We start from the raw sequence: 27,306 nt of genomic DNA on the forward strand, positions 1-27,306 counted from the left end.
TTTGAGCTGGATATTTTAAAACTAGGACTTTTAAGTTGTAAATAGCTTGGAATATGTTAATAAAGAGATTATTATTATTATTATTATTATTATTATTATTATTATTATTGCAGAGACATGCAAAAATTAACGATAAAAACCGACGTTTCGGTGTCTTCATGACGCCATTGTCAAGGAGAAATAAAAAATTACAGAGTCTGCGGCAAGGTGTAACAATAAGTTAGCATATAGTGTTTAAGGCTAATTAATTAAATACTTTTGCGCGAATGGAGTCATTTAGCACGTTCAGAGTGGGTTTTAGGTCTCTGATGAAAAGCATTTCGTTAACCAAACAATCGAACTTATTTCTACACTTTTTCAGAATGCTAAAACGCCTCAGTAGGTCTTTCGGGACTTCGCCATGCTGTTCGTGGTAGTGTTTGTACACTGAAGATGCTTTTTGTTTATGTCCATCCACACGTGTGTGTAAGTGTCCGCGCGTATAGCCTACATAACCCGCATCACACAGGTCACATTGAAAATGATAAACGACGCGTTGTTGGTTGACGATCTGTGGCACTATATGTTAATTTATTGTTACACCTTGCCGCAGACTCTGTAATTTTTTATTTCTCCTTGACAATGGCGTCATGAAGACACCAAAACGTCGGTTTTTATCGTTAATTTTTGCATGTCTCTGCATTACCAAATCTTTATTGATAAGGATTATTATTATTATTATTATTATCATTAATATTATTGAAGATTTCATTTTTGTTTTCATGAATTATTTATATAACTTGCGGACACTGGTCTGGGATAGTTATGTTACACTCAATCATTTTCATTACTATTATTATTATTATTATTATTATTATTATTATTATTATTATTATTATTATCATTATCTGAGCAGTGGCTTCGATGACAATTGTAATGGGTGCAACCTTTACAATGGTTTTTCATCATTTTAATTATGCAAAGTTATATTTTTATTATCTTGGTATGTAAGCATTAGTATTAGTATAGTTTAATTTTAGGTGTCCTCTATTACTAGTAAGCGAGTGTGTTTGGAGTCCTCAAACTTCTACGAGTGATTTTAACTACTTTCTTTAAAAAATACCATTCGAAAAACGTACGGTATTTATCATTTTATTTATTTAGTTTATTAATGTGCCAGTCATTCTAGCTTGCTGCAATATCGCAGTTTGCTAATTGGGGACACTTACCTAACCTATTATCTAGCCTATTAACCTATTAGACAAGAGGCTTTCAACCATCGGAGCATGTGCACAAAAATATATACTTTGCATGCACTTGTAGTAGTTGAGCCAGCGAAAATTAAACAAGATTAACCAAGATTTATGCTAAAACGTAACGAACGATATGAGCCATAAAGGCTCTCTCAATTTTTGTTTCCATCCATGGAATGGTGTATTCATACATGTGATGTATTCATACATCGTCATGATTTAGGGGATGTGGTTGTTCTATAAATGGACCAACAGCCGTTGGGAACAGACCAGCCCTTGACGTAGAGTTCTTTGACAGATGATGGGAAAAAAATTCAATAAGCCCTCTAATAACATTTGGGCTTTTTGACGCTCTTAACCTATTTTGACTTTCTAATAAAGATTTTACATTGTTCTTAGCAAGTGGTGGAGCTTATTGTTTGACATATTGCCCGTTGCTATGGAATTTGAAAGCATTTCGAGCTCAATGTTTTTCTTCAAATTGTCAAGTCGGCAGCTGGATATATCGAGCACCGCTTCAATTAATTTTAGACCTGAAGTGAAAAAACAAAAGGTATCATCTCACCATTTTCATCTCTAATGACCCATTATTATATAATTCCGGTCTTGCAATCATTTTAAGATCGTGCTATATTGCAATCCCAATTCAGTTCAATCTGCTGCTCAATCATTCTATCGAACCAAACATTTTCATCAAATTTTCCCCCGTAGCGCCCACTTACAGATCGCGTTCTCACGTTGGGACAACGTGGATCTCCACTTATAACGCAAGAATTGGAAGGAAACCTTTTATAGGTCTGTACCGGATTTAACCCAGGTAAGAAAGTGACATTTGTATCAGTGATGTCTTTATGTGATATAAGCTTAAGGAAAAACAATTTCTTGAAAAAAGACAAACTTGTTGAAACTGTGGATGTAGTTTCATGACAAATTCAAACAAAACTGATGGCAAAAAAGGTGAAAATATTTTCATACTCTTTAGAGAATTCACAACACGAGAGAGTCACTAGCTCCTTGTTTGAAGACTGTCTGTTGAGTAAAAACTGCAAAGCACAAACAGGGAATTTATTCATTACCAAACCAGCTCCCGTATACTTCAAAGCCGCAGCAGATTGAGCATTTTGCTCTTGAAAATCTTTGCATGTTATGAAGTTCTTTTGGACACATTTTACAGAGCTGGACCTAATGTTTTAGAGTTAACATATTTTCGAAATAAAGCAATTTGAACTTTGCCTACAGTATTCATTTAATCGTTAGTAATTATGTCAAATGAAAAAGTGCCTGCTTTTTATAATACCCCCTTCCGTACTGCCCTAAAGTTGAAAAACTAATGATTTTAAGCCCCATATATATTTTTCCGTACAGAAAGTTTAAAGATGATAAGTAGGCAAGATTGACTTGGAATTGAAACCGTGTATGCTTGTTTATCAAGCTAATGGCACCTGTCCGTCATATTTGTTTTTGCAGACCGAAAATAATATTATTAAAGCTCAGTGGACGACCACTTACTTCACGGTTAGTACCTTTAAAATCACTTAGCCTGTTGCATTTTTTCTCGCAGAAAGAAGACGATACAAACTGCTTGAAAATGAAGGTAAAGTAGCCATTTATGTCTGTATTAAATTTGTGAAACGATGCATTACATCAATTCGTTTTGTTTCTCAAACGAGTCATTTCCAAGAACTCTTGGGGGGTCCCGAAACATTTCAAGACTGATTATGTAACAAGCCCAAGAAATGAGTAAAAATAGTTTTCATTCAAACGGTCATGCTTGAGGATTTTATAAACAGTTTAAAAAAAAAGTTGGAGCCACTTTTCTGTTACAAGTTTGACTCTGAAGTGAAACTGAAGGGTTGAGTCGCTTGACCCGGGATCTTTCTTCACTTCTAGACTAAACGAAAATTAAACACTCATATACAGTCGACTCCCGATAACTCGAACCCTCGCTAACTCGAACCTCGCGCTAACTCGAACCAATTTTCCTTTCATCTCAGGTTCGAGTTATCGGGAGTGTGTCGACTCCCGATAACTCGAACCTTCAAGGGAAATTGAAAAAGGTTCGAGTTATCGGGAGTTCGAGTTATCGAGGGTAAAATTATATAGAAAATGACCTGAGAGGAAAGGAAAATTGGTTCGAGTTAGCGCGAGGTTCGAGTTATCGGGAGTCGACTGTATTAATCTATCGGTTTCTAAAAGGGGTTCCGCGATTAATTTTCACGATAAAATATGGGATTGGAGTCACAATTTTTTGTGATATCATGAGCAACGACTTAATAGATTATAATTAAAAGCTCAAAGCTGCGGGAAATGATTTCAAAGAGCAAAAAAGGCATAAAAAAAGTTGATGGAATAAAGGAGAGATAAGACGGGAATTCATTTTTCGACGCTACAGTATAACTGTTAAATATTTTAGTTATTTACTCGTTTTCTTTCATTTTTTTTTTTCATCAGACTGAGGATGTTGTCGTTGCCGGCTTGTTTTTTGCAATATTCGTATGTGATTCTCCCAAAAGCGACCCACAGAGCTTAAAATTAATTTTTCCATAACAAAGAAAAGAAATGTCAAAATTAAAGAAATTCATGATAGGAAGCAAATACTAATTTGTTGTTTTAACGCTGAATCGATTAGCAGGTTTTTTTTAAAAAAGTGTTTTTTAGAGGAGAAATAAATTGTACATCTATTTTGCGCGGTACGCAGCGCATTAAAGATGGCGATTATCGAAAAAGAAAAGTAAACATTCGTGATGGTGACTGCAGTATCAACCTAGCTGGAAGAACGACTGTTATTTTTGTTCATTTTTGTGTGCATGCATGTGCAGGTTCTGATTTGAGTAAGCCAACCCGCCGATTGGTCCCTTGCTACCGGCGTCGGTTGATCAAAGCGTGAATTTGTCATAAAACTGAAAAAAAATTGCTCTTATTTGGTGTTTACATGGAGTATTTTATCATCCAACATGTGAATTCAGTACCTGTAAGTCAGAAACTTTTTTTCAGCCTCGTTTACAGTCGTCGTATGCGCGGTCGATTGTGACGTCAGCTGATCGGGAGGACGCCCTATTCCGCTCGGCCCCAAGCTCTTAAAAAGCTCGGTTAGCTCGATAAGCGCGTTGAGGACTGGAAACGAAGCAGGGGTTCGTTTTCAGCTGAGCGCTTGCATAAGATGCTAGTATTTCAAGTGTTTTCCTCGTTATTTATCTCACTCACCATATTCTGGCATCTCTTCAACCTCGGTCACTAGTCAGTCAGACAGGGGCAAAGATCTAACGCCCGGCCTAAAAAATGAAAAGAAAACCAAGCTGAAGTAAACTGAATCAGCTTGAACAACAACAAAAATAACAACAAACAGCAGCGACAACAACAGCAACAACAAATATCAACACTGTTTGAACGGAAATCTTTTTAATGTTGGTTCTCTCAGTTCTGTGGTGCGCGATAAATAAAAGATACGGATTTAAAAACATAATAGCTAACCAGTAAAGGTTTCTGTAACATTGCTACTCAATTTCTTATGTTTGCGGTCCAATTTCACAGGCTTTAAGTCGACCTCGATCTCTCCAAGCTGTGACCCTTCTACTGATAACGGCTGGTGTATGCTCGCTGCCCAACGAAAGAGCTGTCCTCGAAAAAGAATCGCTGCAACTCTCAGAGAGAAGCTTGAAAGGCTGGTGCCCAGTAAAAGACAACGAAAAGCATCCTTGTAATAACACCAAGGTTAACAAAACCGTGATCTCCCCGCAAGGTGAGAAAATCCTCTGCTTGGTGCCTACTGAAGAAGAACTGCTTAAGAACATTAAGGAATCTGGAGGCTTCAACAAACATTACGTCGCTGTCACCGCAAAAGAAGCAGAAAAGAATTTCGAAGATCCTTTCAACCCCATTGCTCTGTCACAGAATCACCCAAAACCGGGTTGGATCTGGTCAAGCCGGTTAAATGCCACTGGAAGACGTCGACGATCCCTGAACATTTGGAAATACAAGCTGGGAATTTCTGCAACGTTAACTGATGATGACCGAGGTGATTACAAGCGAGGTGGTGGCAGTGGGCTTCGCTCTTGCGTTCGGCAAGGTCAGATGACCGATATGGGGCTGTTTCAGCTTTGTTACGAATGCTGGTGGGTAACCTTGCTTCCAGATGACAAGTTCCCGCGATATATCAATGAACGGATCTGCGGTAAAGATGGCACCAGTTCCTCTCCTCCCATTGGCTTCTGCAACAGTGGGAACGGTCAGTGCGTCCAGCGGTCGCTTACGCAAGATCTCCTTGTGAGAACCAATCGTTATCAGCGAATACCATCACCTGACCCTCGATACAAGATAGTCTACAAGCAAGTGTGGGAGCCGTACGGCCAGGCCATCAGAAGCTGTTGCCAGTGCCAGAACTTTTAGCTTTGCATTTGTATTTTTTTTTTTAATTCACAACCCTTGCAGCGTATCATATGCCTCTGAATCACTACTGGAAGATAGATAAGTCTGTATGTATTAAGTATATGACAAAATATGGACCTTGGGACGCCTATAAAAGACAAACTCAAGACGACAAACGAGTGACAAAAAACTGTAATTCGATGAAAAACTCTGTAAAGCCAACCTTAATAAATAACAGTTTGATGGCAATTCTTTGAATGATTTTCTCTTTGGCGTTAATTATAAAGAGCACTTGCTTCCAAACCTTTACCCGTCAAATGCGATTTTGTGATCACAAACTAATCATTGCAACAGTTCCTCGAACTACACTTAGCTACTGGTTCCCTCTGTTACTCGATATTTCGGCCACGTTTGTACAAGTTGAACGAATTGGAATGATCGCAAAGTAGCACCAGTAACGCGAACTTATATTTTCAAGTGACGTTTCGTTGCCGATCCTGTTGTGGTCTCTTAAAGTCCCTTGTTGTATTCCTGCGATGTTTAGTGCCTCATAGTTTTATTTTCGCAAAGCCGTCCGGGCTCTTAGATCAGTTTTAAATTATATAAATTATCTCTTATTATTTTTATTTATCTATCTCTTACTATTACTTTTCATGTTGGTGTTGAGGAAAAACCCTCAATCTGCCGTGAGTTTAACCCTAAACTCGTTGCTTGAAAAAATAACTCGACAAACAAAGAAATACATGAACAGGCGTTTTATGTACACTCAGTAATGGAAATTCATGGCCTTTATATGAGAAGACCGATTCTTTTTTAATCTCTTGAAAAAATGCAACGGGCAACGTGTAAGTTGCGTTAAAATAACAACGTTTATTGTATGGTCAATGACGTTCTTTCAGATTATGAAAGATTAACTGTACATAATACTACATCAGGTTAAAAATATTTTAATCTAATAACCTTGTCTTTCTGGTTTTCCATTTAAGGTTTTTATTCCGACAAGATTAACGTTTGGTCGTAAACAAACCTAATTATATTATTTTCCAAAAAAGCTCTACACAAACTTAAAATATATATCTCCGTTTTGTTTTGTTTTTTCAAAATGTCATTGCGTCTAGGTTACATTTATTCACTTCATAGAAGTTTTGTTTTCTCGGTGGAGGTCGAATGCTGCTGTATTTGAAACAGCGAGTATAAAATCGCTGACTTTCTAGTATATTTTGGGAGAATAAATTTGGACTCCTACAGCCCTTTTTGAGAATGAGTTGACGTCACCATGTTGACCGGTAAGTAAATACGGGTCCGATTTCCCGAACGTCAACTTGTCACGCGATCAAGACGTTAAGGAACAAAATCAAACCGGAATAATTTCTTCATTTTGCTCTATCTAAACACTTAGTGGTGATAAACATTAAACAATTTTATGGACAGGTAATCAGAAATACGGCCGAAATTTGAAAGCAATATTAGCGCTTTTTGAGAGTTGAGTTTAGACGAAGGAAAGAAGAGTTATCATCTAATTTATTGTTCGAGTCAATATTTACTTGATCCGTAACCGTACCGTACGTCAGAGGCGTTGAATTTAGCTCTAAGCGACATTACAAAGTGGTTTCTGTCAGTCAGTTTTTTTTTTACAGAGAGTGAGGGAAGGCTAACCAGGCTAACCACAAACACGGAAACGAAGTAATGCATCTATATGAATATGAAAATATGAAACATATATTTGACTGCGGGTGAAATATGAAATAGAAGGAAGACCTTCGCAGTTATTGTCGCAACTTAGCAGTTGCGAAAAGGAAGCTTGAAAAAAATTCAGGCTTGAATGGGATTCGAACCCATGAACTCTGCGATACTAGTCATGGGCTCGAATCCCGTTCAAGCCTGAATATTTTTCAGACTTCCTTTTCGCAACTAACCGGCTGCGAGGTTCTTCCTCCGACATTTAATACATTTATATTTCAACTTATCGGTCACTCCAAAATTGAAATGTAGAGACGAAGCCAAAACATTAACCGTTTGAGATTACGGTGATGGGTTTGTCGAGAAAAGTCTCGCCCCCTGATTGAAGCAGTTTGTTTACTGAAACAGATCCGTAACTGAGATGGTCTTATGCAGTTATTTTTGGACGGAGAGAGGAAATATATTCGTGATAAACCACTTGTATATTTGTCTCCACTGATAATCAGTTAAGCCATTGAAGAATTCAAGAAACGATTTACGGAAAAAGCGGAGAGTTTTTCCTTCATTTTATTTATTTGTTTCTTTTTCTTTTAGCTTTTTATACATTTTCTTTTTCTTCGTCTTAACTGCGTTGAATCGCTCAGTACGAAATAACAAAAACAACATCAACAACAAAAAATAAACGTGACAGGAACTTGCGATGAAATTAGATGACTTGCTGAAAATCAATGCACTGTCATTCGCTCCTATATTTACTTACCTAACTAAAAAAGGGAAGAAAAATCGACCCCACAGAGCTAAAATGTGACCGTAGGTAATAAAGATGAAGGAATAAAGAATGACTATTTACTATACGGTCGGTCTCAACTACAACGCGCTTTCAGGGAAATCCGGCACCCCAGCCATTCTCCGGACATTACCTAGACCTTCGATGAAAACGCCTCAGTTCGGCGTAAGATATCGGAAGGGGAGTTAACACTTCCTTGTTGAGTCTTGGAAATTTGAAAACGCTGTTTCTTTCAGATAAATGTAGTAAACTGTTATAGACTTCTTTTTAAGCCTCGACCAGAATTATTTCAAGAATTATCTTCACTCTCTGGAACTGAAGACCGGCAATGACGGCAATCGGTGAAAAGGCAAACAATTTTATCAGTTGGCTATCTAGCTTTTAGAAATCTGTCCACCTTCTAGTTCTTCCGCAAATAGACCAATATGTAATAAAGGAGCCGCCCGTAACTAATCCTTGAAAAGGGGCTTTCCCCGATGAGATAATTATACATTATAAACGATATAAATACGGGACGATTTTCAACCAGCAAGCAAGAAACTTTTGAGCATTCAACAGAAGACAGAAAAAAGAACTGAAGTAATCCAGATAGAAAGGTATGCTTAAACTAAAAACACTAAAAGTTTTCGAACCTTATTATTTAAGAGAGTCTTCCGGTTCGACCATGCAAGAAATTTCAGCACGTCGATCGACGCTTGCTTGTAAAATTTTCCAGTCGATTCTTTTAATATAAATTACTAGTGAATTATGATCACTGCAGAAAATAGAAAATGGACTAAGATCGTGTCGATTCCTTAATTATTTTCACTGATTTTCGGACCCAAAATTACTTCTGGTTTCCAAAGGAAAATTTCGTTTTCTTCATCCTGTGCAAGCGTTAGCCACAAAGTTTCGATCGGTACGCAAGGAACTCCTTATGTACTTTTACGAGGATAGAGAGAATGTTCTCCTAATATAATTTTTCTCGTAAGTGTATGCGAGACAATTGTCTTACGGAATATAGCTTTTAACCCAAGACTGGTTCAAAATAGCACATTTTACTTATTCTTAATACTAATTTTTGATTTTTTTATTGCAGCAGTTTTCATTTAAAATGGAGGTTAAACTACTGGTGAGTACATTTGCTTCCTCAATAACTCTGAAAGAGTTTTATAACTGAAAAAATAGTCAGATAGTACGCCAGCAATCTCAGATAAACCTTCGTCTCTTTTGGGAAGTTGTCACGCATGCTGTATGTTGAATGGTCCAGATTTGTAAAACTGTGGCACATTCAGTTCAATACATCGTTGCCAAACTGTTGTCATGAAAGAATTTTTGAGCACCTTGTAGTTTTTCTAGTTAGTTTAACCTGGCCTGGCTTACAGAGAAACCTTATAGTTCAGATTTACCGCTATAGGGAAGTATTTTATCACTTCTTTTCCTGCAGCTTGGTTACTTTCGGAGGTTTCAGAGACGGTATTTCTACTGATAAATAACAGTTTGTGGAACGTAAGGCCCACAAGATGATGTTGTCGGAAATTTGTACCAAAATGCATGAAGGGATCGTACAGCCCCTCTTTGTTCTATCTAACATTGTAAAGGGATTAGACTGAACGGAGGCTGTTCCAAAGACTTTGATTGTAGTTTTTCGCGAAGTTCACTCTAATTGAGGGGAAAAAATTACATGTTTTCCACCTTTTGAAGAGCCGGGGAAAGAAGGGTTCAATATTTCATTATGCTCAATGTTTGGCAGCCCGCATGATGCTACGTATAAGACCGTATTAATTAATTCATCTTTGGTTTCCGTTTTCTATTTTTTTTTTCGTTAAAAGCGTAAAAGTTTTCTTCCTAAAATATAACACATCTTAATTGCTGGCCAAAAAAGCTTTCCGCATAGCTAATTCAAACTTGTTTTTCCCTGCTTATTTTTTCAGTTCTCTCTCATGACGATGGCTATTATCAGTTGCCTGCAGTTTACATCAGTCAGCAGTCTTCCCACTATAGCAGACGACCTAAGTGCCATGGTAAAGGAAGACAACAAAACAGACTGGACGATATCCTTGCCCAATTCTCATCGCAAGAAACGTGCAATTGGATGCAAGTCTTACCACCGAGCGCAGCTAATAAAAAAGTTAACCAAACTTCGCACTAAAGGCGGTATCTCGTTCGGTGGCTACAATCCACGATTCATGGCGTTCACTTGGAAGCAAGCGATTAAATTTCCGAGCCTTGTTGCAACTGTAAGTACGAAGCCACGAAATGCCTCCTCCATTAGCATGCTCCCGCTGCACGCTCCTACTCGAGCTACTACCATCGTGTCACGTGCCAACTGTTACTCATCGGAAAATGGCCTGTTGCGCATGTGCAGTGCATGCCCCGCAGTCACGTTTCTTGGTCGCGACAGGATTCCGTCCTACATCAACGAAGTTACCTGTGGTCAGAGCACGTGTTCACATGGAGTGATTGGCATGTGTCAGAATGCTGTCATGAATCAGCAGTTTTTCTATAAGACAGGTCGGTGCGATCCAAAGACTGGATATGAAGAATTATTGCCTTACACCCAGCCTATACGAGTGTGTTGCGAATGCATGGTTTTCCCGAATTAGATAACTTGTAGGTAATTGTAGGTAACTTGTAGGCTATAAATATAAGATTAAAATGAAAAGAAACTGCACATAAAGAAATCGTGCAACTCGGTGAATAAGGAACTGAAATCAATAAATGTATAATTTTCTTTATTTGATTGTATTCTTCAAATAGTTCACTTCAGATATCAAGCAACGTAAAAAAGGTAGCTTAGCCTGTAAGATGTTTTAATTGATGCTATAGCCTCTCAATGTCTTTTACCAAACTATTTATTGATTGTTGCGAAATTGTGTACATGGGATTGCGGAAGGAAAAAAGTTATTCCAAATATAAATGGCATTAAATCGACACGGTTAGGATAAAATGTCAAACAGAAATATATTCTGTGAATGAAAAATTACGAGATGCATTTATTTGATAAGAATAGATCGATTGTAGTTTCTCCACTTCATGTAAATTAAAATAGTAGTCTTTTGTATCAACTCAGTAAGTACTTCTCGTTTGTTTGCCCGCTCGGCTTTTTCTTTCTTTTTTTCTTTTTCGCTATTGTCAGTTATTGTAGTGCTTCGTGTTTTAATAAAGTCTGTATTAAAAAAAATGAAAAAAAAGTAGAAAGGAAGGGCCTGGAAAAATATGAGGAGATAAAATTAATATATTCTGTTGTAAAAACCGATCATCATATTACTTTTATTGATAAAGGATTAAAAGTATAAAATGAAAAGGAAAGCTTCTTTGCCTGTTTGTTTAGTCATCATAAAGTATGGCGACCAAATTAAAGGGCGGTCAAAAGTATTAAAAATCTTTTTAAATAAACCACACTGGTAGCTGAAACACAAGGGAGTAAAACTAGATTTCCGGTTTTTTGAAAGGAAACTTTACACAAACCGGAAGCGCGTAAAAAGCGCTCGTACCAGTCCTACTCTGCATCATACATCGCGCGAAGAGAGTACTGCTCGTTTCATTGCCCAACCTTTTCCCACCCTGATGTTGGAGGTGATGTTGACACTTTAATCCTAATGTCTCTTAAGGCCTTGATATGCGTAGGCTACAGCTTTCAATACTTTAATTTGGTCGCCATACTTTATGATGGCTAAACAAACTTACTAGACGACTAGTTGTTCCATCAGCCTGGCATCTTTCATATTGGATAATCATGTTGGACAAAGTTTCACTCCATAAAACATTTCATCCAACATCGCCTAACATTGCTTTATTCCAAGGTCATGGAATCCTGTTTGCTCTCCAGTTATGTACGCTTTGCTTTATTTGTTAGTCAAAAAGCTGGCCGCCCTGGCTGATTCGTATTTTATTTGCACACAAAGTTAACGTCCATCACAGTAACCGGGCGAAGCTAAGCAAATCATGCGTTTGGTGATATCAGTTAGAAGGCCTTTACTGAAAGAGAGGGATACTGTTGGGGGGAGGGAGGGGAGAGAAGGAATAAAACGAGTTGAGGGGTGGGGAAAGGAGAATATTTGACTGTTTAGACTTTGCGCTGGTTAGAAAGTTTTCAAAATGTAAGTTTGAAATGTCTATACCAAGCAATCTTTTCCTAATAAGCAACGAAAACGTCACATGAAAAGGTCCGTGCCTTCACGGACGGTCATTAAGGAGAGTGTTAATGCAGGTTGTGGGGAGGGGGGGGGGGGGGGGGTGTCAAAGTTAGTCGGTGGACTGGAGTCAGATGCAGTTGAGGCCGAAAAGCGCCAAACTCTGTCTTTGAGGAATGAACGGGTGAAAGGCTCCAGGCCATTCCTCAAGGTCGCTCCTTGCGCTCGCGGCAGAGTTATCGGAGGTCAAACTTTATTTATTTACTTATTTATGAATCGAAGTCTCTGAGATTTTTATTCGAACATCCCAAACTTGCACGTGTGTGTGATCGAGGTCCATGATTATTGTATCCTTATTGCCAAATCTACACTCGCATGTATACAATGATGTTAAAATAGGGACTGTAAAAGGAGCCTAAGATGGTGGGCAGTTTGCATTTGCTAACACAGGCGCACGGACTTTTCAACTACATTTTGACGGCCGTGTTAGTACTAAAAACTGGTCCAATTCACAATATTTTGTTTATATATAGATACTCAAAAATCAATACCTAAAAGAACTAGAACGGAAATAGGAAAACTTGATTTTCGTCGTATGTAATCAAACCCTATTACATTCCAATAAAGTTGTTCAGCAGTACGGTCTCGTGGTGCTGTCTGTATTAATTTGGGTATCCAGTCTTTAAGTGTAACGCTTGGAATTTTCCAAAGTTATTCAAACCTGGGAGGCAATATGTGACTGTATGTGTGGGAGTAATCAGTTCCATCAAAACGAACTAATAGTCGCACGTAAGTAGGCACTATATTTTATGATTTAACCCACGTAAGAGATACCACACAATCCGTATAGAAACTTCTTTGCTTTTCCAGTTTCGCCCTAAACCGTCCTGAAGACCTGGGGAGTGAATATTACCTTTATTTAATTAGATTTCTTGTGAATTAACAAACTAACTTTTAGCGTAAAAACACCGCACGTGAACTGCGCTGTTTGACATGAGCCAATGGCGTCGTGCAGTGCTTATGGGTCATTTATCTGCGCCTACAAGGCACCAAAGGCTGCTATTATAGATTACCGATTGAACACGCAAATGGATCGAAGCTGGGAAATATTCATTCGCTGGGGTTATTCCAATTCAAACTAACGTTAAATTCGGTTTGGAAATTTAATTTTCATAAGGGCGTAAGCTCTTTTTAGGAGAAAACGGTAGTTCTGATGTTTGATTGCATGAAATTCAAAGTGGAAAGGGCACGTTTTCAAAGTTTAGCGCTAAAAGCACTTAGTTCGGTACTTGAATTTATAATCAGTTCTTCGTCGTTTGGACTGGCCTATATATGGCATGTAAAAGCGATAAGAGCTACTCAGTTTTTGTAAAAAATAAAAAAGATTAACCTGCTGTAAGGGCAGTGCATGATATGAGTAATGTCAAGAACTGGTTGTTGAGTATCGTGTTAAGCGTACGTAGATGAAAGCGAAAATAGAATCAAAAATGCTAACTGGTGATAAAGTATGTCATGCTCTTTCCGGTCAGATATACGACAATAAGCTTTAGGTTTTAAGTTTATAAACTACCGACAAACTACATGTCAGCAATATTGCCGGTTTGCATTTCAAGGGTGTATATAACGCAGGAGAAGTATCCATGCTGAACAATACATAAAACGCGTGCAGTTGGCTTTGAAAGTTTTGTTTTACCTTGCCAATTTATTTACAATAGTCCTCAGGCTTTGCGACTCCGTCAATTGCTAATTTTACCCCCACGCCACGAAGGCATCAAAGAATTTCCACTGAGCAACCGGCAAAGATGATAAGAATACCGGCCCACCGAAAGAAGTGTATTGGCGCCAAACAGGGGGGGCTGGCAGCTGCCTTTGATCTTGCCGCTTTTCGGAAAGTGATGATCGCCCCAGTAAAGAAATCTGTCAATCAATCGAAAACCGTAACGAGCATGCGCGAAATGCGAAGGATTCATGCTATTTTGTCTGTGGCGACTCGACGGAGGAAAACGCATTCGTATTAAGTCATTGTTACTTTACTGTTAGCATGTTATTTTGCGGTAGTACGAAGTTTGAACACTGCGATTAATCAAGACCGCTGGAATGAGGTGCCAGCTTTGATTTAGGTTAGTAGAGTCGTCAGCAATGAAATTGCGAGCGACATGTTTTCAGCGAGTGTATGTGGTGAAGAATATGATTTGTAGTGTAGCGAACGATTATGGTTTTCGTCGTCTCAGGAAGATATTGTACGTCGACAAAATAGTAGAGTTCAATTTCGATTGTTGTTCAGTTCGGAAGAAACTAGAAGCCACGCAGTGTTTCACGACTGTCATCGCGAAAGCCCAGAATGTAAGCTTATTTCTCAAGATCGGCTTGGAACTTTAATGTAAGCGTATTAAAAGTATTTGCGCCACATTTTATGCGTATCAACTGTTGAAAGCGTCGTTACGAATGAAACAGCATGTTTATTTTACGGAATTCTCCCTCTGTTTAAATGTTGCGTGACGACAGTTATTCCTGTAAGTTTAATTTTAATGCACAAATTGTTTAAATGCATACACAAGGAAAACGGCTTGAGTCCTTAAGAAATTTTTGGATAAGAAAATTTTGCAACTGGAAAGGATAGCTGATAAAGATCTCAGAAGAAGATTGCTCAACATTATTGTGAATAGAGCTACCAGGTTTGTATGAGTGGTTGCAAGGGTGTTTGTCTCTTGTCTGTATGGGGAGATTAACTTACGTGAAAAGACATTCAGGTCCTTATTCTCTCGTGCAAAAAATTGGGAAGTTGAGTTCAGTAGCACCGGGTGAACAATGTACTGGTACACTGAGATCTTGCAGAAACCACATGCATGTGCAGAAACCTTGGAAGGTACATGTAAATATTATTGTATTACCTGTCGCCCTTTACAATACAGATGTCCATGAACACCTGTATCGGCATGGTGGTTTTCCCCCATTGGTGGATGCCAAAATGGGGCTACTGGGAATACACCCTAACAACCAACTGCAAGGGAGATACAGTACCAAATAGATTCCGGGATGGTAAATCAACCATGGTTTCTCTATGTATTGAACAGCCATTTCAAAGAAGACAATCTAAAAGTAAATTATTATCCCTTGATAACTGAAGTGTTTCTAGCAACTCGAGGATTAACCCAGCTGACCACATTACTCTGCAGTATAATTATGTCATCAAAACATGACAATATACATCAGAACTGTAACATACTGCAATACTGTTTAATTGGTACATATTGTGTAACATAGTCAAGTGTAATTAGCATATTGTAAATTATGCAATTACTGCACGTTTTCACACACTTGCACAGTGTAATGACTGGCTGGAGTATTGTTGCGCCCTGCCTCTTTTATGTTCCAGTTCTCACCCCAGAGGTATGACAGACAAAATCTAAATTAATGAAAGATAACTTCATCTCTTTAAAATGATGAGATTTATTACCAAGCATACATAATGAATTCAAAAGTCAATATTTGTGGCTCACTCGGCAAACTTGAAGAGCAAAATGCTGCTAACATCACCTCTCAACTGCTCACTGCTCAACTGCTTTAGAAGAGATTAGAGAAGAAAAATCTGTTGTTGAGAGTATGGGCATGACAATAACATTTTAACTTAAGCAAAACAGAGAATTAGATCATCAGAGCATCCACAGTTTGTTGACTCCCAGTGGGTAGTTGCTGTAAAGGGAGAGATTCTACAGTGTACTTAAATGAAAAAATCTATAGGGAAGGTAACGATAAAGTGGAGTGGAAGAAGTCTCACTGGTCTAGCCCTGTGAACTATGTGGGTCAGCTAGTCGTTGGTTACAGTATTTTCGTTTTTCGCTGCAGAATTTGCATCCGTGATCCCTCTTGATGACCAAACTTCAGGTAAAAGAGAGACCGAAACTTTCCTGTGATGTTTGGACGTCGAATAGCCAAATTATTTGCGAATCCGCACAGACGCGCCTTCACATAAAATCGCCGCCATGTTTGTTTATCAAAAAATCGGTACTTAGTCTCGCTCGGTCAAATTTCTTAACTGGGGCGATCATCAATACTCGGTTCCAGGCCTCGCTGCTAGCCCCCCCTGGCGCCAAATCTGCGCCGGAGTTAGATGAAGATTCGGTGGTCTGACAAAAGTGGCAGACTCAAAATTCACGCCCGTAAAGCGTGAAGCACGTAGCAAATTCAGAAAGAGACGGGTTACTTGTGTCAGGGAGACCTAAGCCCCAGCAAGGCAGAATCCCCACAGCTAGTAGTTACGAGGAAGGGCGGGTTTCCTGCACGACGCTTGAAGGCATAAGCGTGAAAGACGATATAACAGAAAGAAGAAGAAGAAGAAGAAGAAGAAGAAGAAGAAGAAGAAGAAGAAGAAGAAGAAGAAGAAGAAGAAGAAGAAGAAGAAGAAGAAGAAGAAGAAGAAGAAGAAGAAGAAGAAGAAGAAGAAGAAGAAGAAGAAGAAAAAGAAGAAGAAGAAGAAGAAGAAGAAGAAGAAGAAGAAGAAGAAGGAGAAGAAGAAGAAGAAGAAGAAGAAGAAAAAGAACTACTCACTGAAACAATAGATACAGAATTATGCTGAATGATCTAAAAGCGTTTGTGCATTTGCTACTGATATTTCAGTCATTCAAGACTCAGAAAAAGATCGGACAAAGAGAAAACTGCAGTCAAACTGATTGATGCAAATACAAGGGAAACCGGCCCAACAGTTTATTCCGCCGCATGGATGTCTGTTCCCATGGTCTTCAGTCGCCTCAGAAAATCACATTTACTGGTAAGAAAATCTCAGTTTTCTACGGCAAAATGTTTGCGCATAATTTCGTAACACTGGGAAACTAATTCCTTTCGTTTTCGAAGGGGCAAATATGTCCTTAAAAATGCCAAAAAAGGTCAGCTCGCGTTTTCGTAAAACCAACAACAGCTGGTAAAATTCGGGGAATAAAATTCCATTTCCAAAAACTTTCTGCCACTTAATTTTTTTTCACAATTTGTGTTTACACAAATATGTCTTTTAAAGGTCAGCGAAAGATATGTGAACACAGAAGAAAAAATTTTAAGTATTTTGCTTAAATTTTCCCGTTGTCTGCTCCTGAACCGAATATCAAGTGATTTGGGGGAGATATAAGATTGCGCACGTGTCTGTTCGCAAAGCGCATGTTCAAAAACTAATAAAACTTTCACCAGTTTAATCTCAATCAGTTTCATAAATTGGCATTCCTGGATACATTTAATGTTGTTCTCGATGCTTTTAAACCAAATTCCATGGTTTAATTGAGAACAAGTGCAACTGAACTTTTTAAGTTTACATACAAAACGCTGTTCAAGAACACAGCTATTGTTTATTCTAATCAGTCTTTTTGAATCCTCTGCGCTGGTTTTCGCAGCAAACATAGAAACAAGCCATGAAATAAGTGTTTTGCATTAACCTCCATTGAGACGATATTGATGGCCTGGTTTGAGTTCCTGATGGATTTCCTAATATAAAAGTAATGCCAATAGAGTTCTTCAGACTTTAGTTGTTGTTTAATGGGTGCTTGTTTGACGTTTCGTGATTTCATTAGTGAAAGATCCTGATTTCTGGGAGTCAGTCATAAAGAACCACTCAAGAACAATATTCAAGTTTACGATGAATTCAAGACCAAGGACGTTCACAGACACGCGTACAAAATAACCTCTAAATGCAAAATTGTCCTGAAAAATAACGATCTTTTGTTATTGTTATAATTTTGGTATTGTTGCGTGCCGAGACATCAAGTATTTGTCAATGTCAAGTATTTTGATTTGAAAACATTATGCTAACCAGCTTTTTACCGACAAGAAGTTATGTCAGGGAGTTTTCCAATGTCTGAAATATGAGAAGGCGGAAAAAATACGCAATAAAAAATATTGCTTGACCTTGATGAAGGCGTGGCATGTTCTAATAAACTTCTGAGCTGGCAGGAAGAAAACTATTTTTGGGGCCGGGAATTTTGGTTTTGGTACCTCTTTAAGGAAATAAAGTTGATACATTTCTCCACAGACTTTAAATATGAAACTTGAACTTAAATGGTTTGTACTGAGCGTCGATTTCATCAAACGTTTAATACTTATTTAACATAACATAACAAAACATTTTATCCAGGAGGCTTTAACACAAATACAAAAACAACCTAAATAGGGATATCGTGATGTTAATCCTGTATAAAAAATATTTCCCTAACTAAAAACTTACAAAAATATTTTAAAATTTCTAGAACTAGATAAAATTCGATGGCTACTGATTCAATAAATATTCAAGTAAATTTTAAGTCTACTCTTAAAAACAGATAATGATTCGGCATGCACAATATATCCTGGCAAGTCATTCCATTTCCTTACAATACGAATAAAGAAAGAATATTCGTAGCAATTACAAACCGCTCTCATCAAGTAAAGTTTATAGTCATGGTTAGCTCTTGTACGAGTACTTTTGGCAAACTCAAAGAAATCTGGGAAAGACAGGTGATCCATACCAAAACCCATCTTATAACATTGAATCAGAGATAGAAATTCTCTTCGCTTCTCTAGTGTTTGCCATTTCAGTAAGCTACAACGATGTTCATAACTCATTTCACCACGTTTCTGCCTTAAAGCTTAACACATACCTATCTTAACAGCATGCACGATACCGGCCGGTGATCGCGTGTATCACAAAATCGACGAGTTGATTTAAGCAACAAGTCAAGGCTCGATTATCTCAGTTCTGTTGCAATACTGTGCCTTAACCAAAGTGTAATTTTTATTGACACGGACGTCCAACGGTCGAGCCTAGAAAAGGTCTTGGAAAAATGAATGCGTGGAAACTGAATTGTGTGTATTGGTTTGTTGATTAGCAGCCACATACATGCAGTTGATGGGTTAGCTAAGATGGCGTGCCAAGTTCGAATCAAGGCTGCATAACCAGTGTCTGCCGGAGTATCACCTTGGATCAGTTTAAAATATTGCCTTCTGTACCTTTGTAAAAAATATCGGGATTATATAGAGAGCTATTGGTTAAAGAACTCAGGTCACCCGCAAGTTTTCACGTATTGTCATTCACGTATTAGCTGGGGAACCTGTGGAAGCCGGGGTGAAAATCATAGCATATTCATGATGAAAATGCTCTTCATTTAAGGTGAAGCAGCAGTAGTTGTTATAATGTCCAAAACATTATTATTTCTTGTGTTGTTTCCTTAATTGCTCATTTTGACACAATTGTTTGTAATAACTTGTTTGTCAAGCTCCAACATTTTGTTAGACACTCGCTCAGCACAAAGGGGGGAGAGGTAACCAGAATCTTCGTATTTTGTTTTTATTCTTCAAGAAGCTGGTTCTTTTCTCAGTACATTTACTCTACAAGTATCTTTCAAATCACGCCTCACTTTGTAGTGTGCTGTAAACATGTTTACGACAGTAATTCAAACAAGGCCAAATGGTCCTTACCGAAGATAAGAATTGTTTTTTGCCAAAATACACCAACAGGGAGCTGACAACACAACTGTACTAAGAAAACAGATAACAGGGTAAACAATGATCAAGTGTTTGTCATGACTTCAACCTTCGAGGAGGCCCAACCAAGGGTAAAGGAAGGAAGCAAACCTGTCAACAACACAACTGTTAACTCTAATTTTGGAGCAACAGGAAAATGTCAAATGATCTGTAAAATATCTGCCAAAACTACCGAAAAGAAATAACAACTGTACTCTAAAATTACAGTCGAAAAAAAAAACCAAAAAACTCACATAAGCTTCGCAACAATTTATCAAGTAACATTGAATGTTTACTGAGTAACAATTATTTCTTTAATATAGGTTTGTATTCAAACAGCACCTAGGATACATCTTTTGCTAAGATGGCTTTATGAATCCGTCCCTGCAAGATACTCAGTGTAAACAACGTTGAGACATGATTGTACGCTACCAGCCAGCCACAGAGTTCCAAAACTGGGGGACGAGAGGCGGGGGAAAGATTCCAGTAGCCATCGTTTTGTTCGCTGTCGATAAAAACATTAAAGCGTCGCAGGTGAAATAACAGACTCAAAAGTAATATTCTTGCCCAATTGCAACCTTGAACATCATAACAAACCTGCACCACAGCAAAGTTATCACGGTAGCTTTCATATGAATGACCCGGCACAGTTTAATGACTTCATCGACGAATCAAAAGTAGTATAGAGCCACTTGGTACATCATAATAAGAAGCATCACCTGAAAGGTCTGCTCAATTTAGCCTTCATTTACATGGCCACATTTTAGGATGCCATACCTTTAAACAGACTCAAGAGTAGTAGAACCACTTTGTACAGCACAATAAGCAGCACTACAGAAAAGTACCGCTCAGTGGCATTCATTTGAATGGTCAAACTTGTGTATGCAACCACAGACTCCAAAGTTAGAACAAACCTGTGCAGCATAATAAACAGCAACACATAAATACACTGTTCAATAGCTTTCATTTGTATGGTCAAACCTTGGGAATTCATCCCCACTGGATTGAAAAAGTTATGAAAATGCTCAGTACAGCCTAATAAACAGTACTACAGGAAAGTACTTGTAGGTATACTGCCCAAGATCTTTCGTCTAAGTGGACATAATTTAACACACATACTTAAACGTTAGAATAGCAATGCTGAAAAGCTCTCGAAGTACTGCTATTAAAGTAGATTATTAGGTTAAAACTTTCAATTCTATGATCACGCGCAGGATTTCATCCACAACTTAAAACATATGCCTTATGCGCCCCGATCAATTCGAAACTTCAACATCTCTCTGCCGGAAAACCTCCTAAGCATTTGAACGTTTCCAAATTAGAGCGTTCCCATTCCCGCCTCCCAGGGCCAAATAGCCGTTCAAATGCCCCCTACCCGTAAGTGCTCCAAAACCTCTCCTCGAAGACATATTTTCAGCTTCAATCAATCATTATTCATGCTTTGCAAACAATGATACATTAATGACACCTTCAAAAACTATTTTTAAGCCCGTTGTTGAGAAAGCCATTCGCTCAAAAAGGCCGGCGAAATCCTGTCCTTGAAAAACTCTTAATTTCCCACAAACCAGGGAAAACCTACACACGAATTACGCGAGACCAAAAAACACAAAAAAATCAGGTTTAAATTCCCCACTCCCCAAGATGAAAGCTCGAACTGATCGGCGCATTATAGTTGTTCCCTTACCAGAGATTTAACTGAGTGGAAAATAAGTTTCATTAGAAACGCTTTAAATTCCCATTTCTTGCCGCAAATTACACACAAATGATTTTCATTAGAAATGCACGCACTAGCAGGTCTAACCAAGTGACTTCACTTGAACTGTGAATCCTATATTCTGTGAAGATCAGATAATCATTCAATCGCTGTCCGAGTAAAGTTGAGGGTCGCATACAGGCCCCAAACAGAATATTGCTTTTAAGAACTGACATTCAATCACACCACTAACATACCTGTGGCGTTAAATAAAGTAAAAAAGTGTTTCTAATCCATGAACATGAACCTCGGGAACAATCACATAAGCGAGGTTCTTAAACACGTACTATTTTTTCGAAGAAATTCAGTAGACAGTTTTGACGTATCGTGTCATTTTTTACACATACACTTAACTGATGGCAGTTTGAAGTAGCAACGTCTGAAGCGCAGTAAATTATGAACACATGCATCAAGATAGAGAATGATTTATACATCGAAAAATGTTTCCTCACGAAATTTTAAACAGTTCCTTTCCTTGGATTTAGTGGCTCAATATTATGCGTTCAGGTTTCATCTGATGTAGGAATTGATACAACAATCCCTTGCAAAAATCTGGCGGGTGTACGACCCAAAAAAGTCAGAAAACATACACTTATTTGTCAACTAAGGCAGGCAAAGAGAGATATTCTTAAAATAGATAAATGATATGCACTTTTGCGATACATAAGTTCGTGGAAAATAAATTTTGAAAAAATTCGAGCTTTTGACACGTGCGCTGTTTCCGTATTGGCCATTGTAGCTAGAGGTTAGTATTATCGAGTAGGTAGAGCAGATTTGGTTCTCAATATCATCATAGTTTGCAGTTTGTCAGTAGTTCTGGGAGAGATATCAAGGTGTGCCGAAAGTAACATTTTTTTAATACTTTTGTTTTTCTGGCGGTGATAGCTACTGAAACGTAAAAAAGCTTTAAATCAGTAGCTCACAGTGTTTTTTTTTTTTTTTGCACCTGCTCAGTTCCATACCAAAGCCAAACCTTCCCGTAATTCCATCTAGTTTAGTTTTGCACTTTGTTGAAGAAATGTTTTCGTTGAGAATTGAGGATATTAGTTAGTGTCAACAAACTTTCTCATTCAGATGGATCGCTTCCAAAACTGACTTTTATGGCAATAGGCTAGGAAGAAGCTAAGTGCTTCCTTCCTCGCAACTGCATTGTAAATAATAATCAACACAATCTTTACGACCGACCACATCACTCTGAACAAATGTGGTCAGCGCGAATGGAGTAACCTCTGGCCAATCAGCTTGCGTGCAATATCTGATAACATGCGTTTTGTAACAAAATGACTGTTAATATACACTACAACAGAAATGATGGCTCATTAATCCATAAAAAAAGAAGCCTTTCAAATAATTTTCACGTAGTCGGTCTCATATACCCGAGCCAATTTCATGTTGCCCTGTAACTGTTTGGCAATTGGCCGTAAACCATATATTGGTCTGTATACCATCTCAGATTTTTCGTAAGATTATTTAAGCGGTTGATATTTCACCTCGGTAGTTATTTTCAATTTGAACTTCTCTGCCAACCAACTGAAACCGTTCCATCGCAAAACCGCAATTAAGAACGTCTAGTGAGAAAAGTTGATTATTGAGATGACTTGTACTGGTCTTTTTACGGTAAGTAGTACAGATATACTCAGCTTAATCTCGTCATATTTTGTTTGTATTTTGGGGAAGTGAGCCAAGTGCGATGTATGACCAACGAAGTGTAATGTCAAATGCAAATGAGGCAGGTCTTTGGTAAAAGCAGGCATCGTTCATCAAAAAATACTTGACAACAACTGCGACAACACAAAACGGAAGTATAACAAATTGCACGTTATGAGTTATATTACTGAGGCAGTTTCAATAAACAGTACAATGGATTTAAAGAAACAGGTCGGAACTTTAGGCTGCAAACTGTGTTCCCAGATCGTTTCCTGGGGTATTAAAGGCATATTTGTGTCAGCTAATTGAGGTTGATCTGTCGGATACTTTACCTGAAAATTTAACCCGCAGAAAGTTTTAGGGAATGGAATCTATTTCTCAATTTACTATAGCCGTTGTTGGCTTAACTAAAATGCTAGCTGATCTGACATCGAATTACGAACGACATATTTGGCCCTCGGAAAATGAAAGGAATTAGCTTTCGAGTATTACGAAATTCAGTTTAAGCTGACATTTGGCCGAACTAAACTTGCGCTTTTCTTCACAACGGCAAATCCGAATTCTTAAGCGATTTTAGCCTCCTAAACAGATATCCACCGAACTGAAGCTTGAGTGTCCCTGACTAAATGAGTTGAGTGAGATTTCGACTGGATTGATAATGAATGTTTTAGTCATACGTGAGATTGCTTGAATGGTTTGATTTTCACCAAAATATATGTAATCATTGCGGAGCCGAGTTGTGGATAAAATCGTACAGATGTATTTAGCCATTCAAGTTAACGCTCTCAGTGGCATTATCAACTTCTACATTTTTCATCCTGCTGTGCAAAGTGGTGCTAGCTTCCTTCCGATGAAATCCTCAAGTGTGACCATTCAAATGACAATTATTGAGCAGAAGTATTTTACGACGATAGTGTAGTTTGATTGTCAATATTTTACAACATCATATTTTGGACTTTTTCCAGTTTGAACCCCTCAACTCGATCGGGGGTTCTCTTAGAAGGAAAACAATAATTAAGAATGATGAAAAAGATGAAAGTCCAGAATGTTTTGGCGGTGACTTCAGGATGTACAATTCATTAGGAAAGAGAAAAAACAACCGTGATTAACGCTTAAGGTTCACTCGATTAAGGCTATTGTGATCAAAATTGCCAAGCAAACAATTAATTTGGAGGCGATCAGTGCATGTTGCGAGGAAGGTGTGTTAACAGAGGAATTCAAGACAAATATTGGCTGTACCATTGTTCACTCTTGAGTGACTTTTTTTTAAAGAATAATTACCATTTGCATCGTTTAAAAGATCATTGACCCTGCATGTAAAGTTTGATATAACCGGTTAATCGTTTCATATTAAGCACTTTTTTCGTAAAGTACTTTTCGGTAAAAAGAACAAGCCGACGTTATCAAACATCACTGAGTGGAATACAAATAAGTAAACGTATGACACACCGACTACAAGTAGCACATGATATTCGTATTTCGGAAGGTTAGCAAACAACAGTCTCTTGTAAGAAGGTTTGTCCGTAGTATTGGTGCACATATTTGCTCTTGGTTTGTTTTTCTGACTCGTCCAAGTTATTTGGCTGATTTACTAACAGAGCGGGAACGTCAGCTGACAACGGCGCGCACATAAAGAATACCCACGACATAGTCGAAAAAGGCTCGCGTACATTCTATTCCGCGTGCTCTCGTGTCCGAAAATGTCAGCTAAATCAGCCCCAAAGCAAATAGAACGAAATCAAAATTTTAAATAAGTGATTGCTTAATTTCAAAGCTGAGAAACACATTCAAAACTCGGTCGAAACCGGAAAGGTCATGATACAGATCGTGCCCTGATTTCGTTTTGCGAGGTAATGAATGTTTAAAATTCTTCAACGAATATTGGCCAGGTGATCTTAAGGACCAGTCCACGGGTCAAGATTCGTTGTAGTTTTAGTAAGATAGCACGTATCCGGAAAAGCGTGAGAAAGATTATGAGTGTGCCCCAAGGTTAGGGTTAGCTTAGAAGCTCAAACCCTGATTTATGCTAAGTATGCGACTATTATCAGTTGTGGCTGACTGGTGTTCGTTAAATAAATCCCATTGCAAATGATCTACTCAGGCAACAGTACTTTCTTGTGGTGCTATTTATTATCTGTACAGAGAGGTTATAAATTTTGTATCTGTTGACGAAACCCCATTCAAATGAAAGTTATTGATCTGAGCAAGAACCTGAACTGTAGACTTATGCTATAATGCTATCAGACTGAACTTTTGACTTCCAAAAAGTAACTCTCAGCCTTAACGTCATTTGATTTGTAGGTAGCGTTCTTTTTACTTCAGATGCCAATGTTCACAACACAGGATGACTGCACAAAAGCCACTGTCCAAGACGCCAAGATCAAAATGAAGACAGACGGCGATGGTCCATTGGGCAAGTTCAACAAAAAGTACATGGCCTACACGTGGCCAGACGCGTTGAACGATTTTAATAACCCGCTCACACACCAGCATGGAAACCTGTCAGCGATAAAGCCGAGTTCCTCGAAATTTCCAAGCACGTCGACAACAGGTAGTTGCATCAACAGTCAGGCAAAGTTCCCATACTGCAGCGCATGCCCAGCGATCACTGACCTCGGCCCAGGGCGTTTTCCTCGCTACATAAATGAGGTCGTGTGTCAAAATGAGGGTGGTATTTGCGGGCCACAAGCGAACGGGTTTTGTAAGACCACAGTCATCATACAACAATTTTTGGTCGCATCGTGCGATTCGTCGAGTGGCACAGAAAGTCTTGACACTTACAGCCAGCCTATCAGAAGTTGTTGTGAATGCTTCCTATTTTGATTGGATTTGTTTTATATTATTATTTTTACACGATGTTATTAGTAACACAACAATATACATAATGCACAAAATAATGACCAAGGTAATTAACTAATAACAATACAATATACTATACACTGAGGGAACACGAACTATCGACAAAAATAAACCATAACATAGTCTGCGTTCTCGGGCGTTGGTCAGCTTGCATTTTTATCTCTTAAATGGAAAAGAATCTGCTCATTCAGGGGAATGACATTTAAACTTCTCATATTATTGAACCATTTCAAAATATCAGTGTACATTGAGGACATAACAGGACAGTCTAAAAAGGTGTGGAGTGTGGGGTCTTGACTTGAACATTGAGTGTATAGGTCGTCCAATGTAATGTTTAACCTTTTCAGTTCTCGCTTATAGTAACACTGAGTTATCCAATGCGGAAGCTTGAATAAAAAAAATGCTGTAATTTATTGTGTTTAGTGATCTTGCATATCTTTTGAAAGTTGGTCTTCCAGCGGCCAAGAAATCAGGAAAAAGTTGTTTCCAAGCTTGCATAACAGTGGGCTCATTGATACAGGTTTCAGTAAAGAGTTTGTAACAATGTTTGCACCGCATTTTCTCCAGGGAAGCGTAAGGTTTTGAGATATCAGAAATGCATCGTCCGTTTCAAAAAGATCTTCGGAAGAAATTTGGGTTTTGTATGCCAGCAATCATTTAAAAATACCACGAAAAATTAATTTTTAAACCAAGTTTATCCTGAAATTCCTAAAGAGACAAAAATCTTCCGTCTTCATCAAGCAAACCTTACACTAGATAGATTCATTTTCCAAACCCTGTTTTCCAGAACAATATTTTCCCCTTGATCTTTATATCCCTATTATTCCACCAGACAAATTTCCGTCGCTGGTCTCCGTCATACATATTAACAAGTTATTATAGGTGGGGTTATACTGGCCATTTTATCCTTGGGTAAATCGCTTTTGCCCACGGGGAAGCAACTTTTTGTGTGTAACCGACATTCCCAGAGTGAAATTGCCTTGGGGAAATTTCCATGGATACTTCAAAAAGAACAAAAGAATTTCCCATGGCAGTACCAGAGGTATGGTCTATGTGTTAAGGAGAACCCAAAGCGGCTCAACCAATCACGAGAAAGTGAAATGTACGAAACGCTAGAAATCACGAGTTGTTTACGTGCTGTGATGACAGTGAAATTCATCTCCTACCCGCTACTGCGTTTGGCTTGTCGACGGGGAAAGCCTCTCGCATCCTGGTGTTTTGACGTTCCATGTTTGGGCCTACAAGCTGGCAGATAAATTCAAAAGTGGCTCGAAACACGCGAAAGTTCTCTCTCCACCAGTGGTCCAGATTCCTTTCGTTCAAAAGTCAATGAAACCAATTTTGTGGTCGCGGAAACGCCCAAGCTCGTCTACGTTGGCGAACGACGAT

The 27,306-nt window shown here is 38.4% G+C and overlaps 3 protein-coding genes across 5 annotated transcripts; all 3 read left to right on the forward strand.

Moving 5' to 3' along the window:
• The first annotated feature begins 913 nt into the window (after positions 1-913).
• On the forward strand, positions 914-5,899 carry LOC146457172 (uncharacterized). Of its 2 annotated transcripts, XM_085092303.1 has the most exons (3): positions 914-2,049; positions 2,794-2,826; positions 4,764-5,899. In XM_085092303.1, the coding sequence occupies exons 2-3, from the start codon at positions 2,821-2,823 to the stop codon at positions 5,616-5,618; spliced, it is 861 nt and encodes a 286-aa protein (XP_084948429.1). In that variant the 5' UTR covers positions 914-2,049; positions 2,794-2,820; the 3' UTR covers positions 5,619-5,899. The 2 variants fall into 2 exon arrangements, with proteins under 2 accessions (XP_084948429.1, XP_084948430.1); XM_085092304.1 differs by lacking the exon at positions 914-2,049 and having other exon boundaries at positions 2,741-2,826.
• A 2,417-nt stretch (positions 5,900-8,316) lies between these two features.
• Positions 8,317-11,382, forward strand: LOC146457173 (putative skeletal organic matrix protein 8). Its single transcript, XM_085092243.1, has 3 exons — positions 8,317-8,660; positions 9,143-9,175; positions 9,978-11,382. Exons 2-3 carry the CDS (start codon positions 9,158-9,160, stop codon positions 10,647-10,649), a joined length of 690 nt encoding a protein of 229 aa, XP_084948369.1. The 5' UTR covers positions 8,317-8,660; positions 9,143-9,157; the 3' UTR covers positions 10,650-11,382.
• A 5,373-nt stretch (positions 11,383-16,755) lies between these two features.
• Positions 16,756-26,343, forward strand: LOC146457174 (putative skeletal organic matrix protein 8). 2 transcript variants are annotated; one of them, XM_085092306.1, is made up of 2 exons: positions 16,756-16,947; positions 25,360-26,343. In XM_085092306.1, the coding sequence occupies exons 1-2, from the start codon at positions 16,900-16,902 to the stop codon at positions 25,879-25,881; spliced, it is 570 nt and encodes a 189-aa protein (XP_084948432.1). In that variant the 5' UTR covers positions 16,756-16,899; the 3' UTR covers positions 25,882-26,343. The 2 variants fall into 2 exon arrangements, with proteins under 2 accessions (XP_084948432.1, XP_084948433.1); XM_085092307.1 differs by lacking the exon at positions 16,756-16,947 and adding an exon at positions 22,416-23,028 and having other exon boundaries at positions 25,360-26,338.
• Positions 26,344-27,306: the final 963 nt, after the last annotated feature.

The sequence above is a fragment of the Pavona decussata genome, unplaced genomic scaffold, assembly GCF_977016875.1.
Source record: "Pavona decussata unplaced genomic scaffold, jaPavDecu1.1 SCAFFOLD_245, whole genome shotgun sequence".
NCBI classification, from domain to species: Eukaryota; Metazoa; Cnidaria; class Anthozoa; order Scleractinia; family Agariciidae; genus Pavona; species Pavona decussata.